Genomic DNA, 21688 nt, shown 5'->3' with positions numbered 1-21688 from the left:
AGTCGTTGTGCTGCTTGACTGTAGCATCGACTAGACAAGCCATTTAAGGCGTTATGCTACCCAACCTCAGCATCGGCTAACCAAACCCAAATTTCTAGCCGTCGTGCTGCCCAACTATAGCACCGACTAGAAACCAAATCCACCAAATAAACCCCACCTATCCAAATTATCCTTTCTTCGATTTTATTTAATTCCCAACCTTTAGAAACCAAAACCTCTCTTTTGTTTTCCAAATTTAAATCTATTTTGAACCATTCCTTTTTCCCTCGCTTTGCTCCAATTTTATTTATTCCTTGGTTTATCATTTCTTTGTAGCATTTTTTTATAGGGTTTATTTGCTATCTTTTTGTATTAGTACGTTCGACCGTACAGCAAATTCTATCGACATCCAAGGAGCTTATGTGGACCCAGATGGCTACGCTAAAACCACAAGAATCTCGAGGCGTGAGGCAAGACATAACTAAAATTTTGATCATATAGAAAACTCAATATAATCTTCAGTTTAATTTTATGCATGATATATTACTCATTTAGCATCTCATCGGTAGATGTTAAATGCCTTCAAGCATTATTACATGAGGTTATAGAAAGATACATGGTTATCATTTTATGTGGTTTATTATTCAAATATCTTTACAAACTTAGGAATCTGGTTAAAATGGGCATTTGAGTTGAGGTTGTGATTGTTGAAAGTTGTGAATGTTGGAATTTATGATGAAGTTTGTTGGTATGGAAGTTTTGGATGTTGACATAATTTTTGGTGGTTTAACTGGATTATAATTACCCCCTTATACCATGGGAAATGACATAGTTTGCGCCCATCCACACGACCAAGTAATTGGACTTAGCCTAGTATTGTCCCACTATATGAAAGACTGTTGGGTAGCTCATTAGGAGCAGTTTTTTGGGGTGAATCATGCGTAAGGTGTTTGGGCGGCATGATTCACAACAGTGGGCTTCATGAAAGTGTGACGATATAGTAACCTTGCCTAGGCCTGGCAAGAGTTCAACCACTATGATGAACCAAGACCCCACTGTGCAGTAACTAGTAGTAAGTGGGACTCTCGAACGGCTATGGTGTTTACAGCCTTTGCAAATTGTTCTCATCGTGTGGGTAAAGCTAGGCAAACACTACATAGTCGTACCGTATTCGAATACACCATGCTCCCGATTAAGGAGATATGTCATAAGGGTGATTCCTACTCCTGAAGTATAAGTAGTTTTAAAAAATAAATTTTGAGGATAAGAATGATATATGATTTTATTACTCCTTTATTTACTCATTGTTTCATTTATTCATATCTCTTCACCTTTAATTATTTATAATATGTCTTGCTGAGTACATAAGTACCCACTCTTGCATAATTTAACATATAGAGAATTGTGCTAATAAGAAGACCAGAAGATAGCGAGGTCTACAGCAACAACAAGTTTTTCTAGGATAGTCTAGCTTTTGCTTGTGGAGTTCATTAGTTGTAGTTTAGTAGTTTAGGAGTTTGGATTTTCCTTGTATTTTCAAGTAAGGATGTATTAGTGTGGATCTCTTCAACCTTTAACAATTGTATAATTAGGTTGTATAAACAAATTTGTATAATTAATTGAAAGCTGTTTTGTATATCAATCTGTGCGTGATCGAAATCCTAGACGATCACGAGTGGATATTTGGGGCACCAGGCCTAAATTGGGTGTCCCCACAAAACATAGCCAAAAAGAAAGCTACGAGCCCGTCCACGATTTGAGTGCCTAAAAACGTGCTAAGACTGTAAATACAATGGCCAAAAGAACTCAAGTATGAATATGTGACGGAACATGTTGAACATAGAAGTCAAAGGGACGGTTAAACATATACTGTTCTTTTGGGTATATGGCGCCGTTGAGTTTTTAACAAACATTTGACTATTAATTTTAATAAAAAAATTTGTGTAGATATAAAAATATTTAAGTCAGGCTTAAAGAACATTTAGTAAAATCAAGTCATAATAAAATAAATACTACCTCCGTCCCAAAATGTAAGCATTTTTGTCACACCCCAATCCGGCACCGCCGCACAACGGCACCTGATAGGAGCGTGTCGTAGGAAAAATGGCGCGAACCGCTTCCTACGAAACCGCGATCTCGGTACCAGTCCCAGGACATAGTGCTGGTACCCACGGTGACAAATATGAATCATTGCAAATCCTTAAAATAGATAGAGGACTTATTTACCTTAACTTAGGTTGCAGCTCAGAACAACCCGAGAATGCAACCGACGACACGGACGAGGAAACACCAACAACAACAGCAGCAGCGGAACCAACGAACTAACACCCAACACCACAGGCGACGGCTGGGAACCAGGACGAAACCCTAATCTTCACTTCACTTTATCTTCTCTTCAGAGCGGAGGAACTATATATATATATTTATATAGAGCAAGGGTGAGTACTCTCGTACTCAGCAAGTCACGGGAACTGAGGTGTTTAATGCAAGCTTGGAAGAGAGACAAGGTTGTTTTGCAAATCTTTTATTTGAAGATATTTTGAAAACACTAAGTGGTTTATTTCTTTCTAAGTTTGGGCCGAAAAGAGACTTGCGTCTCGTTTCGACTTTAAGAGATGTTTTTCAACAGCTCATTTGGTAATGTACCGACCTCCCGGGTCAGATCATTACTTCTCGGCTCCCAGAGCCATTCCACTTGATTAATCGGCTCCCAGAGCCTTTTTCATTTTCTCGGACTCCCAGAGTCCAGCTGCCCAGCAGCACAACAATCCGCTTCCACTCGGGAAGCCTAGTCTATGATGCCCACAGACATCCCGAATCACACAGATTCGTTTCTGACCACTCAGGTCATCCATCTGCCACATAGGCTGATTCTGGTTACGATTCCCACACCACAACAACTTTTCACAAAGCACAGGCAAACAAATCTACGCAACGGGAACCACCTTACATCCGCCCATGACCGTGGGCACGGCTGTTCGAACAGTTAGTTAACCTCTGCAGAGGGGTACACTTTACCCACAAGACACGAACTTACTCCAGACACTGGCCGGTGTCAGAGGTTCGCGACAAAGCCTTTCCCAAGCCGACCCAGGGATACCTCATGCCACATAGAAGGATCAATCCTCACATAAACATAGGCCATTATAGGTGTTCACAATTCAAACTCCAACCACCTCGATCGGTAATTCAGCAAGCTTCTCGTTCTTGCATTACCAGGAACCCGGTTTGTCCGACCCCGCCCCGGCGTTCCCAACTATTGGCATGCGAGGTTTCCCTGAACCGACTAGTTACTTAGCCAGGGTGTCCCATTCCACCTTGTGGTTGCACTTTGATTATGTTCGATGAGTTTCCCACAGGAATCGGTCCTTATATGCGAATACGGGACAGTGCCACATAGGCACAACCCCCGCATCGCGAGTTTTCACAATTAATTTTATTTTTAAACACACCGACACCACATATCGGGTTTTGAAGGCTTCACAAACCCATTTCCCAAGTTTTCGACAAACAACGGTGTATGTGGGATATTTGGTATATGCGCTCAGAGAGCACGAATACCGAGGTACCACAAGGATGGAGCGACAAGGAATCAGGGTAGTACGACCTACGGAAATTAGTGCGACTACTGGGTAGGTCCGTCGGTTTGGCACGCAAACCGAGGCCAAGCAAGTTAAGTGTGTGATTCTAATAATGCAAGTTGCAAACAAAATAATAATGACTTTTCAATTATAGGGGCAATTGATCAAAGGGTGACTTGCCTTGCTCAAGGCCTTCACGAAGCTTCACGAATCTTCGAGAAAACCCGCGATCGACGAAAATCCGCAACCGCAACCATACGCAAACAATCGAAAACCTAAACAAAAGACCAAAGAAGGATCCTATTTAGACTAATTAATAGTGCCATTAAATAGATCTCAATTTTACGGAATTACTGGAAGTGGAACGGAGGCGATCGGAGCTACGGATCGAGGGATATGAATTTGGAGGTCTAAGTGGATTTTCTGGACAAGGAAATGTTTTGTCGGAATTTATGGAAATAATATTCTCAAGAATATTATTGACAGTCACTGACCAAGGAAAATGATTCATGAAATTTTGGAATAAGGAATTGATTTCTGAAAGAGGGGGAAATGATTTATTGAATTTATAGAAAAGAGAAATATTTGTGGAATATTGGAAAAGACATTCTCAAGAATATCTTTGACTCATTGACTAGTGGGGTCAACAAGAAGGTGAGAGAGAATAAAATTGAGAGGGAGCAAATTTGGACTTGTAGCTCATGAGAGATGGACACTGACTTGGACGGAGGGAGGAAATATGGACTTTTAGGCCGAGCGTGAGGCGCGGCCCAATGGGTTGAAGGAGGCTCGGCCGAGCCATTGGGCCGGCGCGGGCGCAAGGAGGCGGCCCATTAGGGGCGCGCGGAAGGGAGAGGGGGCGGTCCGGGTGGACCGAACCCACCATGCGAGGTCCCGGGTGGGGCGCGCATGTCTGCGACATGGTTCACGGAGGGATGGGCGCACGCGAGGTGCGGCGCAAGGGTTTCGGGTGAGCGCGGTTCACGCGCGAGCACCGGATGGACCAAGGATGTGGCGGGCCCACGCGCAGCCAGTTGGTGCACCGTGGACCGTGCGCGCGAGGGGGGGAAGGAAGGAGGCGGCTGACCGGCTCGGCTCGGTCAAAGCCGAGGTGGCGCCGACGTGGCGCCTACGTGGCAGCCACGCGGGCCGGTGGGAGGAGGAAGAAGGGGGCGCGGCCGAATGGACGGCGGACGGCGGCCGAGTTCACCGGAGCAAGGCGCTACCTCAATGGAAAAAGAAAGCGCACCGGGGGAGGGAATGGACGAGAGGAAGCGAGCCGACGGCTCGGATTCGCCGGAAAGAGGCCGGAGGCGGCGGATTGCGGCGACGCGCGCCGCTGGCGAGCAAAGGGGGAAAACGGCGGCGGTCGACGAGGGATCAATTCAAGGCGGTGGGAGTATCTCCGGGGTTCAAGGAGTTCATCTCCGGCGTTGGATGGGGCAGAGCGACGTCGTGGAGATCTGGCGACGAGCGGCAGCCTCCGGGAGCGAGCGGCGACGGTGGCAAGCCTATGGCGGGTGGTGGCGAGGCTAGGGGCTTTGTCCACGCGCGTTCGGGAGGACTACCGAGCTACCGCGCGAGCTAAAGGAAGGAGGGGGCAAGCGGGAAGGGAGAACGGAGGGAGGCACTACCGAGCCGAGACGGGCGCTGTGACGAGCGGCCGACAGTGCGGGAGCGAGCTCTCCGGCCTCGGGCCGGGGAAGGGGAGGAAGATGGGTGCCCGGAGTCCCGCGTCACGCGTCCTCGCACGCACCGGTCTTCCCGGTGCTCGGCGGCGGACGGCGACGGCGAGAGCAGAGGAAGGGCGACAATGGTGCGGTGGAGTAGGAGTGTGAAGCGGGAGGGATTGAGATGGGAAGGGGAGCTCGGCTTCGGGTTTTATAGGCGCGGGGTGAGGTGATGTCGGTTTGGGAGGGGAGAACCGACCTTGGCGGTCAAGCGCTCGGCTGGCGGCAGCGGTGGTTTCGTGGGCGATGCGAAAGCGGCGACGGCGTGGATGCATTGGGCGGCGAAGGCGGTGGATCGTGCGGCGGAAATTGAACCGCGGGAGCGGGAGGAGCAGCGCCGGCTGGCGCGGGGCGAGCTGGCGCTGGGTCAAGGTGGGGGCGGCGAGCTGGCGGTCGCGCCCGTGGTCCAGGCGGTGGCAGGCGGTGACGCCGATGGTGGTCGGGGAAAGGGAAAAAGAAGGGGGAAAAAGAGAGGCTCGCTCCAAGCCGATTCAGGAAGGGAGTAGGAGGGAGAGGGAGAGCTCGGCCTCCGGGTTTTAGCAGGACGCGCGTGGAGCGGCTCAGGCACGCGCGCGGGGCCGTGCAGCTGTGTGGTGCAGCGCGGCAGGGCAGCGGGGCCGGGCGGCTGCGCGGCGCAGGCGCGGCAGGGCTGACAGCGGCAGCGACCGGCCGGTCGACCTCCTCGCGAGCGAGCGCGCGCGACGCGGGGGTGCGGCCGGATTTCGAACGGCGGCGGCGGGGAAATCGGCGCCGAGGAGAGGGAGAAAGGAAGCAGAGAGAGAGAGCGAGGAAAGAGAGAGGAAGAAGAGAGGCGATGCCTCTCTCTCTCGGCACATGCAGCGCACGTGCGGGGAGGTGGAGAAGCGGGCTGAGAGGAGATGGGCCGGGGAAGAAGAGTCGGCCCACCGAGCCAGAGGGAGGTAAAATAGACTTTTTCTGAATGATTTTGATTTGGAGAGATTTGGAGTTTGGGTTTTGAATCTAAATTTGATACTTTGTACACAAGGGTTCAAGGAGTCTAAGAAGGAAACAAAACGGGAGTTTGGATATTTTTGGGATTCGGAAATGTATTTGGCGAGGATTCAAGGGAAGGGATTGACTTTCGGAATTTGATTTCAGAGACTCGAATCGGAAGAGGAATTTTCGAGGTGGAGGATTTTGATTTCGATGAGAGGGAACAACGGGATTAAATTGGGATCCTTGGCACAACTTAGACTCGCACACAAAGAACAAAAATTTTCGCAATTAGGATTTTTGCCGAATTAGTTTTTAACGTCTCACGAAAAGCAGAGTGTTACAATTTTTAGCTATGAATTTAGACACGCAAAATAATTAAAAAATACTTACATTTTGGGACGGAGAGAGTAATAATTAAAAAAAAGATAATAATCAAACGTATCTTAAAAAGTTAACGATGTTATATATTAAAAAACAGAGTGAATATATCTTTTCAGGTGAGGTGGTAAAAAAAATCTTGTCATGCGGTATCTGGTGGACACGATTTATTGTATAACGGAGCGTACGGGTTTCAGTATCAACATGCTGCCCGTTATAACGTAGGACTATCATCGCTAGCTACCTGAACATGTGAAAGGAGAGGTGTTAAAGCTTTGTACTATAGGTCCTGTTTAAATCTCACCCTAAAATTTTTCACCATGTCAATGTTTGAACACCTGCATCAAGTATTAACTATATACTAAAAAATAACTAATTACGTAGATTGCAACTAATTTACAAGACGAATCTTTTAAGCCTAATTGCTCCATGATTTAACAATATGGTTCTACAGCAAATATTTGCTAATGATAAATTAATTAGGCTTAATAAATTATTCTCGCGGTTTACTGACAGATTCTTTAATTTGTTTTGTTATTAGCCTACGTTTTATACTTCAAATGTGTGTCCATATATCCGATGTGACACGGTAAAAAATTTTACCCCTACATCTAAAGGGGTGGATCTAAACAAAGCCATAACTATTGTTAGCTTAGGATGTGTTTAGTTCACGATAAAAATAGAAGTTTGGTTGAAATTAAAATGATGTGACAGAAAAGTTAAAAGTTTGTGTGTGTAGAAAAGTTTTGATGTGATGGAAAAGTTAGAAGTTCGAAGAAAAAGTTGGAGATAACTACGGCCCTTCCCAACAATTGTACCTTGTCTTGGGGGTCTTTGGCTTTACTATCGGACGTCCGATTAAACTGAAAAAAATTGGACGCCCGTATATTTGTCGCACCATATTCTGATCTTCTCTATGTGATGTGGGAATCTCTGCATGCATGTACTCCTTGTACTTTTCTCTTCTTTCTTCTCTCTCATGGGTTGGTGTACCTCACATCTATACTACTTTTTCTAATCAATTTTCTAAATGATTTTTCTTCTAAACTATTGATCCAATTTATGATGTGATTATACCATTGTATTTATTTTAATTAAACCTTTATAATAAGATTCGGCATGACCATATCATGAGAAAATTGATAATATTTTTTATTGAAACATTTTTATATACTATATGAAACATCGAGGTGTAATGATTGAAACATGACATAATACTACTGAAACATTTATATAATTTTTTATATAATACATGAAGCATCGGGGTGTAACGATTGAAATATTACATAATATTTACTGAAACATTTTTATATACTACATGAAACATCGGGGTGCAACGATTGAAACATCACATAATATCTACTGAAACATCCAAATAATACAATGTGCAACATTTACAAATGAATCAACGAAACATCAGAATAAGTCACATCCACATAACGCCACGTACAAACATTAAATAAAAATTGATTATAGCATGAAAACTTAAAACGTGCAACATATTTGGATTCCAACTGAAACAATTTCTTTTCACACGTGAAACATCAAATTTGAATGGTTGAAACATATATATTATTTTGATCAAAATATAATCATGTGAGATCTTATTATGAAGATTTAATTGCAATGAGTACGATGGTGTAATTAGATTCAATAACAGATGAGTAATTTAAAAGAAAAAAGTATTCAAAACTTGCTAATAAAACTTTATCCTTTAAATAGCAATGAAAGAGTACATATAGAGACACATACTATGCTGCAAGAAAAATAGAGCACATGTAGAATAGCAGCGTCCGATTTTTTTTCAACTTAGATCGGTCGACCGCTCCGAAAAAGTTTGGGACTAAACTCGGCCTTGGTGCACACGCGACACTCATTACGACTGTGGGCTTGTTTAGTTCACGAAAAGAAAATTTCTGGGTGTCACATCGGATGTTTTTGACCAGATGTCGGAAGAAGTTTTTAGATATGAATAAAAAAACTAATTTCATAACTCGCCTATAAACCGCGAGACAAATCTTTTGAGCCTAATTAATCTATCATTAGTATACGTGAGTTACTATAGTACTTATGCTAATCATAGATTAATTAGACTCAAAAGATTCGTCTTGCGATTTCCTCCCTAATTTTATAATTAGTTTTATAAAAAATCTATATTTAATGTTTCATGTATGTGTTCAAAGATTTAATGTGATGTTTCTAGAAAAAACTTTATGAGAACTAAACAGGAGGCCTGTGTCTGCACCTGCGCGCTCAGACCGTCGACTCGTCCCACGCTATCGAACCAGTAGCCATTAGCCAAAATAAATTGGCCATCCCGTCGACGCGATCATCTGCTGGTGCTGGCCACTGCTGGGTCGCTTCAGCGGTTCAGCCGCGCGCCCGCGCCTGCGGCCGCTCCCACGAATCCACTATCAGCTAGCGCGGCGCCCAACTGCCCAAGCTGTCCCCGACTCCCCGTCCACTGCTCGGCGCGTGGCGTGCAGAACACCACGTAATCTCGTATAATTCCATCGCCGACCAGAATCACGCGCACCGGTGCACGGTACCGTACTACGGAGTACTACCGTATACGGAGTACATAGTAGGACTACCTCTGTCCCAAAATAAGTGTACCTTGTCTTATTTGAAAAATTTATGAAAAAATGAAAATATTTAATAACACATAAAGTACTATTCATATTTTATCATCTAATAGCAATAAAAACATTAATCATAAAAAATTTTCAAATAAGACGAATGGTTAAACGTTGAACGTGAATAGTGCAAAACTACATTTATTTTAGGACGGAGAGAGTATATACCACCATATTCCACGAATGTACTGTCGCAGGATTACTAACAGCGACAACCGGTGGTTGGATTTTATCTCAACTCCACGCCCTGTAAACACACATGTTAAAAGACGGAGGGAGAGGTCGTTCCACATGTTCTTGCGTTTGGCACGACCGTCTGCCTGCGCCGGGCTATCCAATCCCAAGTCCACCGCATGGTTTTCCTACCCCGGACTTTTGAGTTTTGAAGCGTAACAAAAGTCCATCTACTGGTGCCGTCACCATCACAGAATACAGGAGATTCACGCCCCCATTCGGCAGTAGAATTACTAGTAGTTACTTCCTCCGTCTCATAATATAGCAATGTAGTACCGGATGAGATATTTCATATTACAATGAATCTATACACTCTTCTATTCAGATTCGTTGTACTATGAAAAGTCTCATCGGGTACTAGATTGCTATATTATGAGATAGAGGAAGTATAATCATTAGCAGTTAAATATTTCACTCGCATATCTCATTGACAAGGCTCAAAACACATACTCCCTCCGTTAAAAAAAAAGGCAAATCCTGGGTTTCCGTGTCTAACTTTAACTGTCCGTCTTATATGAAATTTTTTTATAATTCGTATTTTTATTGTTGTTAGATGATAAAACATGATTAATATTTTATGTGTGACTTGCCTTTTTAATTTTTTTCATAATTTTTTTAAATAAGACAGACGGTCAAATGTTAGATATGGAAATCAGAGTTTTTCTTTTTTTAGACGGAGGGAGTATTTTACAGGGGTTTCATCGTGTCATTTGCCACCCGTATCACGGATTCACGGATCCCCCCAACAAACGTGGAGGCCTAACCCCAGCCGCATATTCGCGTCCCACTCAACGACGGATTCTCCGAGGCCGCGGGGCGCGAGGCGAGAGCGGAGAGCGTCACGACGCGGGCTCTGCAAGGCCAGCTCGGCAGAGGGGGCCCCCTTCGATACAAACGAAGCCGCCGCTCCGCATCAGCAGCGGCCCAAGCTTTCTTCCTCTCCTTAAACCCAAACCCATCCATCTCCTCCTCCCGCTGCACGCGGGTCACGTCGCACGCGCACCTCACCTCCTATTCTCTTCTCTTCCTCGCCAACCTCCTCCTCTTCCTCTGTCCCTCTCTCTCTCGCTCTCCATTCCCAAATCTCCTCCGCATCGGGATGGCGCAGGTGGTGGCTGCGGCAGGGACGGCGGCGGCGGTGGCGGCGGTGGGGAGGCCGCTGGGTGGCGGCGGATCTGGGGCCGACGCGCTCCGCCCGGCGGCGAGGCTGTCGTTCGCGCCGCGCTGGTGCGGTGGGAGCGCGGGGGCAGCAAGGGCGCGCCGCGAGTCCGCCGTCACGTCCGTGATTAGCCGCGCCCCGCGTCTCGACGCCGAGGTGCTGCCGGTGTCGGCCGACGACGACGCGGACGTGAAGGTTCTCTCTATCTCTCTCTCCTCGTACTCTTTTGACTGGTATCTCGCAGGTCGCTAGCTGGGTTTATCCCCCCGGGTGGATTTGGGATGGGATGGAGTGTTTGAGGTGTCCGGTTGCTTTCGGGATGAAAAGGGCGTGAAATTGGCACCCTGTGACGGTGAAACCGAGTTTGTCACATTTGGGGGTATCGTTTTCGTGCCTGTGGCGGTGAAATTTAGAGGGCGGAGTTGCTGTAAATGTCATTTTCTTCACTTTTCTCCATGAATACGTTCTCGTGTACTTTCGGTTTTGATACGTTTCATGCATCCTTAGGAGCTCGTAGGCTGGTAGCTAACCTGTTAATCAGTAGTTTTATTGAATAGATCATTGGAAAATATTTTTTTCCTTAGTAAAAGTGGCCATTCCCCTCTTCTCTTTCAGCTCATGATTCATTTGGTTTTTTAGTTTCTGGTTGTGTGGATCTGGGTTGATGTACTATTTTGGAAAATGACATTGGCACAATTCTGAGTTAGTTAGGGACCTTATCTTGTAAGGAAGGAAAAACTTCATACTTGCAATTCCTTATCTTGTAACAGTCTTCTAAAAAGGTGCTTTTGGAAATATTTCTCTGCAGAGTCTGAAATGTGCTAATCTTATTTCCCGCCACTGTGAAATATTAAACTACTTGAGCATAATGAAACTATCTCGTCATGGGTAGGCTACTTCGAACAAGAATGTGCTACTTCTGTGATTAGTTTGGTTAAAACCATTCAAGAACGTTGTCATTTCTCAAGCCACATTAAGCTATGAAAACTCCCAACCATCAAGAAGACTCAATTCCTTTTGTTCTGGTTTGGTTTGAGGTGAATACTCCCTCCGTCCCATTTTTTATGGCGCACCTTTTTTTTTGCAAAGACCAAGACGTGAAAATAGGTCACGATTTCTTCTGCATGTGCCCCTAATTAAACACTAATTAATCTAGCATGCAGATCACTCCCATCGCTCCTCTTCCCATAACTCACGCATGCATGTAGATTAGATCCAAATGTCCCTGCCCGATACGTCTGCCCTCTCCCGCAAAGGGTATGGCTTGACAAGCCGATTAATTGTCGGGTTAGTTGCATGCGGATATCCAAGCGTTAGATGCATGCAAAGCAGAAGGGCATCATGGGGAAGAAAGCTACTTAATACATGATACGCCCTGTAATTTGGGACTCCGTCGAAAAAAAGTTACGCCTTGTAAAATGGGACGGAGGGAGTATTATGCACAGATTGTCACCGTAGTTAGTTACTGTGCATTGAAAGTTTCAGTAACGTAGAATGTAATGCTGTAATCTTTTAAAACATACTCTTATGACTTGAAAGTTTGTTAAACTTTTTGGCAATAATATCTCTTTTACAGGAAGAAGAAAACTTCCAGCATCTCAAGGCCATTCAGCAACTTGCAACATCAGCCAATGGTGTGTGGTCTAAACCAAATGTGAGACGCAAGACAAAGATCGTGTGCACCATTGGTCCTTCAACTAACACAAAGGAGATGATATGGAAACTTGCTGAGGCTGGCATGAATGTGGCTCGGCTTAATATGTCACATGGAGACCATGCATCACACCAGAAAGTTATTGACTTAGTAAAGGAATATAATGCTCAAACAAAGGATAACGTGATTGCTATTATGCTTGACACGAAGGTCAGTATTATTTCTTTGAGTTTTTGTACTCTAATGTATGGGCGGTTCACAGTAATCATCCTAAGAACCTGCTATATTTGTGTTAGTCTTACACAGAGTATGATGTGCTCATGCTAGAGTGTTTTTTTGCGGTCTACGCCTCCTCTGGAGGTATTGTGAGGTAGAGGCATTTCTAGTGTTAATCAGGAGGTATAATACATCTACTGAGAGCTATATACCTCCTGCTTAACACTATGAGGTACCTATACCTTTCAATACTTACCAAGTACCAGGAAAAAAACTTGCTGGCGGCTGACTCTGCCCTTTTCATTTTCTTATGCTATAGAGGGTTTCTCGGATCATAATGGTGTTTTACATATCAGGGACCAGAAGTTAGGAGTGGAGATTTGCCTCAACCAATAATGTTGGAAACTGGCCAGGAGTTCACTTTCACAATTAAGAGAGGAGTTGGGACTGAGACATGTGTTAGCGTTAACTATGATGACTTTGTTAATGATGTAGAAGTGGGTGACATGCTCCTCGTAGATGGTATGTGGATATTCCTTCCCCTCTAATCTTTAACTTACTTTTGTCTCCTTTGCATAGACACACATATGATTGTATTCACTGTAAGCAAAACAACTCACTCTATCGAAAACAGTTAAGTGTTAAAATTTTGCTGTAGGGTTAGAATTAATTATTTATTTCATATATGGCACGTGCTCATACGTAGAGCAGTAGATAGATCCATGAGTGATCTGCTCTTGGTTAAATTACTAAGCTCTTCAAATATCGTATATGCATTTCCTTCTGCCCAGAGTTAATGGAATTTAACATTTCCTTTTTTTCCATTCTTTTGCTGCTTCCCTAGAGCTCATTCTTGCGACTACTGTGAAGTGCCAATTCACATGAATTATGTGTCGTATGAGTATGCGTATGTGGGCACAGTATACAACATAATTATCTGCAACTGGCAAGTTCTAAGAACACTGTTACCTGACATTTTTTTTAGACATCATTTCCTAGATGAAGTCTGCTAGTCTTGATTTGCTGTTAACATTGCTCAGTCATGCACAACTGATTAACACTTCTTCTAGACCACCAGATATTTGTAGAAATCTTCTTTTCTGCTTTGAGATGATTGTGTATTCTGATATAACTTCGATTCTATACGGTTTCATGATGTGCTTTTATTGATCGATATGTTGATACCATTTAGGTGGAATGATGTCGTTGTTGGTCAAGTCCAAAACTGAAGATTCGGTAAAATGTGAAGTTATTGATGGAGGTGAACTGAAATCCAGGCGTCACCTGAATGTTCGTGGAAAGAGCGCAACCTTGCCATCAATAACTGGTAATAGTCAACATTCATTTCACTGAATATTATAAACACTCTTGTTTCATTCTCATTTTCTGAACTTGCAGACAAGGATTGGGATGATATTAAGTTTGGTGTGGAGAATCAAGTTGACTACTATGCCGTTTCTTTTGTCAAAGATGCTCAAGTTGTGCATGAATTGAAGGATTATCTCAGAAGTAATAATTATCCCCTACATTATGAAAATTATCCAGCACTTATTCAACTGTCTTAATAGTGTGTTTTGTTTTGATTCTCAGGCTCCAATGCCGATATACATGTAATTGTAAAGATTGAAAGTGCAGATTCCATTCCAAACCTACACTCAATCATCACAGCATCGGATGGGGTAAAGAGACAGAATTTTCTTATACTTCAGTTTAGCAGGACGCGTTAAACCCATCATCTTAGCTTTAGATTGTGTTGAGCTGTATGTAAAATCTTGAATAAGGCTTCCTTTTTTACTTGTTCTGATTTTGTATACAAACTTTTTTTATTTCAATATGTGAACTCTGACATATGTAATGTTGAATGATGTAGGCTATGGTTGCCAGAGGTGACTTGGGAGCTGAACTCCCTATTGAGGAGGTACCGCTGCTGCAGGTATGATGCAATCGATCATATTGCTCGTACTCCATTGTGCTAACATGTCCATTACAACCTGAGGCTTGAAAAAGCCATTACTTTGGTTGTTTCCGTACTTTCTAGATCTATAATTTGTCCAGGAAATAGTCTTCATGCTGGAATGCATTAACATACAAACAGCAGTCTTAGAATTTTCTGTGTCTTCATGCAGGAAGAAATTATTAGAATGTGCAGGAGCATGGGAAAAGCTGTTATTGTTGCCACTAATATGCTAGAAAGTATGATTGTTCATCCAACTCCAACCCGAGCAGAAGTTTCAGACATTGCTATAGCTGTTCGAGAAGGTTCTGATGGCATTATGCTTTCTGGGGAAACTGCACACGGAAAGTATGTGATATCCTTTTCTTATGCATAGATGATCACTCACATGATCAAAATTTAATAACTAAAGTAGGCTGATTTTTTTTATTTTTTATTCAGTCATACTTTGCCATACAATATCATGTTTTTGCAATTGCGTTCTCTTGGAAGTTATTGGAATTGCTAGAACATATGGTATGTCCAGTAGAAGACCTGTACGTCATGAAATTCTGGTGCCTTTTGATTTACTTATATTTGTCATGAAAGTAAATATTTATAATTTTTCAGCATTGAGTTCTTAGTTTCCTGTTGATTTGGCTTCCATAGTTCCATCTAAGTTTGCTCTTTGGAAATGTGTCATGGACTCATGGTATTGAAGTTACTAGTAACGCCTGGTTTGATGCCATATAAATTATTTATATAAATAAATTATTATGGGACTTTATATCATTGTTTGCCAACTCTGTGAAATTCATTACATGAATTGATAAAATTTTTCATTGGTATTATTACTTGCAAAGTATGGTGCACTTGTTTCTGTAGCATATGCTTGCAAATATTCTGTTATGTATTCAACTTAGAGATACATTGCCAAGCTTATGGCTTGATTCCTGGCAGGTTTCCTTTGAAAGCTGTTAAGGTCATGCATACTGTTGCCCTGAGAACTGAAGCCACTATGTCTGGTGGGGAAACACCGGCTAACCTTGGTCAGGTGTTCAAGGTCTGAACTCTGAACTGCCATGATACCCCTGTGCCTTTTCCTCATTCAATTCCCTTTTCTAATTACATTTCTTTCTGTAGAATCACATGAGTGAAATGTTTGCATACCATTCAACAATGATGTCCAACACTCTTGGAACATCAATTGTGGTTTTCACCAGGACAGGATTTATGGCTATCCTACTTAGTCATTACCGCCCTTCTGGCACCATTTTTGCCTTTACGGACCAGTAAGATTCTATTTTTTTCGTTCTGATGCTTGATAAACCCCAATTTCTTTCTAGTTGTATAATCTTGAATTAACAGTAAAATACACATTATGTTAACTTTTTTTGTCTGATTATGTTATGGTTTTCCATTTAGCACATCCAAATTTCCAATCCATCTGTACTACTTCCTCTGGTCTATAATATTTGTCGTTACAACAAACAACTTTAGGCAAATGATAGTTCATTTACTTGTCCAAAACATCATATACTAATGACTAGCGGTACTACTTTGGCAGGAGCTGCCTTGGCCAACCAAGCCTCTTAGTTGATAACCTCTGTGAACCAAGAAAGAAATTATGCTCAATTGTGTTCATTACATGAGCTATCCATTTGTATCAAATGATATATGTATTTTGTGGCCTGCATCCTAGTAAAGAAAAAAACTGTTATGCTACATGGTTACATGGATATCTCATGGTTTTAGTTAGCATTGGTTTGCTTTAGTCTAGGAGCAAAATGAACTCAAGATGGAAGGCCCTTTTAATTTACCAGCCATTGGCTCTATTTGGAAATGTCCTGATACATTATTAGTAATTGGTTAAATATCAGCTGATAGTATTTCCTATGAGATTGTGATCAATGACAACTGAGTTTAGATAATATAATTACAGTATGTACTTCTGACGTTATAACAGACAATTGATCTGAAATGTTTGGCTCTCTAAAAGTATGATGTTTCTCTTGTTCATTTTTCCTTTATAATATGGTATCTTCAAGCACCTAATTAGTGTTGATGGTATGTTTGTAGGGAGAGAGTTAGACAACGATTGGCTTTGTACCAAGGTGTATGTCCAGTCCAGATGGAATTTTCTGATGATGCTGAGAAGACATTTGGTGACGCTTTGTCATACTTGCTGGTAATTTCTAATATATTCTACCCCTTCTGATTTTCTCTGCGTCACTTTAATAGGCATTAGTTAAACTCATTTATCAGGAGAATGTCCTGACACCTGACCTCAGAATTGAAATTTATTACAGCTTGCCTGTAAACTGGGAAATAAAATCGATGTTGAAAAGCATCTTGATATTTTAAGGCATGATCAATTATCATTAAAGGCCAAATAATATTGTAGTATTATGCCTTCTCTCTAGTGAGATAATTTTGCACCATTAGGGGCTTTGCTGTTCAAGTGTGAAAAAGATGTAAAAAAAATTTACGCCGTAATTGAGGCAAGTCTTAATGTTTGAGCCAACGAACCAACAGGCACAGTTATTTTCCAGTACAAATAAGTATAGAACTAGAAAAGGCATTGAAATGACCAAAATAATGGTCTTGCTGTGAATGGCATATTCATACCATTTATTTTGTTGTAAAACATAAATTGGATTAAAAACAAGCAGCTGACTTATTCGCCTTTAGAATAATAGAATGTTTTATTTTCAGAACTTTTGGGGTTAGCAGAATGCAGAAAATTGTTATTTGCGCTGTAGCCACTGAAAGCAATTGTTGCTGAAAATAGACTGATAAAATAGCCATGCCCCAAATATCCACTATTCCACATACGATACTCACCATTTGATATGATGCTATATATATTCCACAGAAACATGGTATGGTGAAGGAAGGCGAGGAGGTTGCACTTGTTCAAAGTGGCAGGCAACCTATCTGGCGGTCGCAGTCCACCCATAATATTCAGGTCAGGAAGGTTTGATGTGAAGACTGCGGGCACAGATATTAACCCATGAATGAATTGACGGTCTTCCAGCAAAACCTTAGGCCTGATGATAATACCACGCTGGCATTACTGGCATCATTTAACTGTGAGCTTAGTGAGTTGTGTGCAAGACATGAGAGAGCCATTGTTGTGATTCTATATTCGTTGCTAAATATGTTACCTTGCATGTAAAATGGTGTGAGCGATCGTTCCCAATCCGTAGCATGAGTATCGCAGGGTTCTTTGATTTGTATTACTGCCTATATGTTTCCTTGTCAGAGATTGTATGAACAGAAACAATTTTATTATATGAATTACTGTAAGGCTTGATAGATATCTGCATGAGGCAAATAATTGTGTTTGAAGTTGTGGAACTTGCAACACAACCTTTTCTTTTTACTACTTATTAATCTTTCAATAGATTTTAGTTTTGAATCTTGCAGAATTTTCAATCAATGGATGTAGTCTGTTTTCAATGAAATAAAAAAAGGTCAAAAATCATAAATCTAGAAGAAAAAACTATAGTAAAATCTAATTTTGGTGCGCTATAACCAAGTGTAAGTGCATTGTAGCTGAATACAAGTGCTATATAACTGAGTGTAACTGCTAACTGCCAGCTGAATATAAAAATAAAAGAACATGAATCTTGATGTAACTTCCTACTGATGAAAAAGTAAAATAGTGCTTAAAAAGTACAACTGCAAGTTGAATAAAAATTTTGTTGTAGGTGAAATAGGGGGGAGCTCTAGATCGAACGTCGGATGTCATGTAAAAAAAGGACAACGTCCAATGTCATGTAAAAAAACGGACAGTCAAATGTTTCAATTGACCGCAGATGAAACTTTAATTTATATATGGTGAAAAAAATCAGCCATTAAACATTTAAAAGTTTTGTGAAACACAATAAAGACAGGTTGAAACTCGCTATCATGTATGAAACATCGAGTGTTAATGGATTTAAACATATGTTTTTCTTTTATCATAATATAATCATGTGATATTTTATTGTAAAGATTTAATTACAATGAATAGAATGGTAGTGATTGGATCATAGATCGGATATGTAGTTAGGAGAAAAATCATTCCGAATATCACTAAATGCATGCATGAAGTGGAGAAAAAAGAGGGACAGGTAGCTTATGAAACACAAAGAAGACACGTGTTAAAACATGTTGCTATCACGTATGGAACATTGAGTTTTAATGATTTGAAATATATGTTTTTCTTTTATCAGAATATAATCATATGATATCTTGCTGTAAAGATTTAATTACAACGAATAACGAATATAACAATATAATCAAATTATACTTAGATTAGATAAGTAATTCAGTAGGAAAAATATTTAAAGAGGAGAGAGGGAGAAGAAACTAGGGTGGAGTCTCCTTCATGCGCGTGTACGTCCGATTTTCATTTCCTGAATCGGTCAACTGATCCCTAGTATTCCCCAGTGAAGTAACAAATCTTTTAAACAGGTCCAATCTGCTCAGGCAACGGGCGGAAGCTTCGCCATGACCATGAGAGTAGCTTTTGCCTTTCAATTCTTAGCCATAGGAGCGCCGGAGACCGGAGTCGCGGAGCTCGCGTGCCCTCGTTTCTCCTTCCCCAGCGGAACCACACGTCACATGCGTGCGCGGTGCGCCGGTGGGCGTGCTCTGCGGGCTGACGGGGAGAAAGACAGCTGCCGCTTCGCGAATTGACCGATTGAGTTTTGTTGGATTAGTCAACTTTTACGCTTATTCCACCATGCATGCACGTAGTACACGATCATCAGTTAACGCTAGGCACCGGCGTATAGTACAACTGGATACGCCCTGCGCGTATACGTTTATGGCTCCGTTGGTGACTTTCTGATCACGAGTTTCATTTGAAAAAAAAAAAACACCTAACGACATCTATCTTGCGTCCGGTCCTTCGTACAAGAATTCTTTTATTTTTGGTCGCGATAGGTCACGCGACCTAACACCGAAGACGAAGAGGTGGTTCACTGGGGCTATCCCGTGGATCAGAGCCGATCAGCTCTCCAAACTCGAACATACTGGCTTAATGCAAATCATTCTCCTTATTTAATTTATATCGGCAAATACACTCCCATGATCAAACACAGAGTTACACAAAGTACACCATGTGGGTTGTGCATACATAACTGCTTATTACTACTACTATATTACAGATGCGTATGAACGGATCTCCTCTTATTTATAGTCCAACTCAACCACTGTGCAAGTAATAAGTATACGTGTCACGTAAGTTAATTACTCAGGCTTGGGGGCTTGAGGTTGAGGCTATAGCTCAGACGCTGCTCTTCACCTGGTTGCTGAAGTTGTTCTGCACGTCGTAGAACCGGTTCCACACCATGATGCCGCCGTACTTGGCGTTGCCCTGCACGGCGGGGAGCACCGCCGACGTCAGGTCGCCGGGTGCCACGTACCCGCTCCCCGCCGCGGCCTCCGCCGCCGGCACGCCGACGTAGAAGCTCCCGGCGCTGACGCCGCCGGTCCACGTGTTCCACGCGCTCACCAGGTTGCTGGCGTCGCCGTTGGCGTACTGGCACGGCGGGTTGTTGTAGAATTGCACCCACACGCTGTCGAACAGCCCCGTCTGCAGCGCCGGCCCCAGCGACGCGTCCGGGTAGGGGCACTGCGGCGCCGCCGTCAGGATCACCTTCTTGCCGCCCCCCTGCGCGCTGTACCGCGACAGGAACGTGGCGAGCTCGTCGTAGTGCGCCGGGTTGCCGGTCTCGATGTCGAAGTCGACGCCGTCCAGCACGGCGTCGCCGAGCGGCCGGGAGCCCGAGCTGCCGCCGAGGAAGTTGTTCCACAGGTAGTCGGCCACGTCCTGGGCGTCCTGGGTGGACGACAGCCCGTAGCTGCCGGCGCCGCCGCCGATGGACAGGATGACCTTGACGCCCAGCGACTGGCACGTCTGGATGTCCGAGCTCTGGCCGGTGCAGCCGCCGGAGCTTGGTTCGCAGTGCCCGGCGAGGTTGAGGACAGGGGTCTGGCCGTTGCCGAAGGTGCTGAGGAAGGCGACCATGACGTACGCGTATAGGCCGGAGTTGCAGGCGTCGGCCAGGCTGCCCTCGTCGCCGTTCTGGCCCCAGTACACGGCGATGTCGCCGGCACGGGAGGTGACGGCTATGCCGGCGAGGAGGAAGAGGGCAAGGAGAGGGGAGAACTTGAGCTTATTAGCAGCCATTGTTAATGTTAACTAGTAATTAAGCTTCGAGATCGAGGTACGAGGTGTGTGGAGGGACTACGTGATTTGCTTGGTGGTGGAGTTTGTGGCTTGCGGGGTGGCCATTTTATAGGGGGTGGATGCATATATGCATGGTTGAATTGAACCGTTCCAACTTTGAAAAACTAGATGGCAATTTTTGCAGTGTACTTTCTAGCCAGGAAAGTTTGGCGCACAGTACAACGAAGACTTGAAACCATGCATTGACTTGTCTATTTCAATTGTGCTTGCAGAAACCATGCATTAATTATTCGAAGTGGACTCTAATTTCCTTTAGTCTTTATATACTTTGTACTACCTCTCTCTCTGTCTTTGGTTCTAAAACACGGCCGGGTGGTTGTTTCAGACTTGTGCGCAATAGTAATAACTAGCTCCCGGCTAGCACCTAAATAAAATCATATATTTTTAGTATGATTTTACTTAAAATTTATTAAATAGCTATCTCATTGTCTTAAGAGTTTGAAAGACCAAACCTTATCATCCCCGTGTTTTTAATTATATAGTTTTTTAAAAGTCACACCAGTTGCTACCCCTTATGTCATCTCCTTCTTTATTTGCTTGCTCGATCTACCACTATTTTTATTCATTCTCCTTAGAAACTTTAAAAATTGGATCTTATAGTTTTTAGAGTTTTTTTTGTCACGTTGGGTTTCGTTTTTATAATTTCTAGGCGTCCCGTCAAACATTGCCATTATACTCCTCTATAGTCCGTCCACTATCTCTTCTCTTTATTGTCATTGAGATTTTAAAAATCGAACATAATTATCGTTTGGGTTCATTTTTACTTTCTAGAAGTCCCGCCAAACCGTCAGCGGCTTTGCCATTGTACTTCTCTACGCCTCGCCCGCTGCCTCCCTTCTTTATTGTCATTGAGATTTTAAAATCGAACATGATTATCATTATTTTCTTTTACTTTTTAGAAATTCCGAACCTTTAAAAATTGAACCTTGTAGTTTTTAGAGTTGATTGTCTTGTTGGGTTTTATTTTTTATAATTTTTAGAAGTCTT

At 43.0% G+C, this 21688-nt stretch overlaps 2 protein-coding genes across 2 annotated transcripts; one reads left to right on the top strand and one right to left on the bottom strand.

Annotated features, from left to right (window-relative positions):
* The first annotated feature begins 10469 nt into the window (after nt 1–10469).
* Nucleotides 10470–17779, top strand: LOC4327173 (plastidial pyruvate kinase 2). Its single transcript, XM_015766856.3, has 12 exons — nt 10470–10849; nt 12231–12518; nt 12881–13046; nt 13717–13851; nt 13923–14033; nt 14115–14203; nt 14395–14457; nt 14651–14826; nt 15418–15520; nt 15601–15749; nt 16537–16645; nt 17333–17779. The coding sequence occupies exons 1-12, from the start codon at nt 10595–10597 to the stop codon at nt 17438–17440; spliced, it is 1752 nt and encodes a 583-aa protein (XP_015622342.1). The 5' UTR covers nt 10470–10594; the 3' UTR covers nt 17441–17779.
* A 1707-nt stretch (nt 17780–19486) lies between these two features.
* On the bottom strand, nt 19487–20719 carry LOC4327172 (acidic endochitinase). Its single transcript, XM_015767190.3, has one exon. The coding sequence runs from the start codon at nt 20639–20641 to the stop codon at nt 19736–19738; it is 906 nt and encodes a 301-aa protein (XP_015622676.1). The 5' UTR covers nt 20642–20719; the 3' UTR covers nt 19487–19735.
* Nucleotides 20720–21688: the final 969 nt, after the last annotated feature.

This window comes from Oryza sativa, chromosome 1 (assembly GCF_034140825.1).
Source record: "Oryza sativa Japonica Group chromosome 1, ASM3414082v1".
In the NCBI taxonomy this organism is placed as follows: Eukaryota; Viridiplantae; Streptophyta; class Magnoliopsida; order Poales; family Poaceae; genus Oryza; species Oryza sativa.
Note: the sequence above shows the minus strand (reverse complement) of the source record. Positions and strands in the feature narration are given on the sequence as shown.

Bases quoted from the DNA above. Each gene is read 5' to 3' on its own strand.
- LOC4327173 (XM_015766856.3), top strand. From the start codon at position 10,595: ATGGCGCAGGTGGTGGCTGCGGCAGGGACGGCGGCGGCGGTGGCGGCG. The intron at 15,521-15,600 runs GTCTGAACTCTG...TTCTTTCTGTAG, and splicing joins ACCTTGGTCAGGTGTTCAAG to AATCACATGAGTGAAATGTT. The intron at 16,646-17,332 runs GTAATTTCTAAT...TATATTCCACAG, and splicing joins ACGCTTTGTCATACTTGCTG to AAACATGGTATGGTGAAGGA.
- LOC4327172 (XM_015767190.3), bottom strand. From the start codon at position 20,641: ATGGCTGCTAATAAGCTCAAGTTCTCCCCTCTCCTTGCCCTCTTCCTC.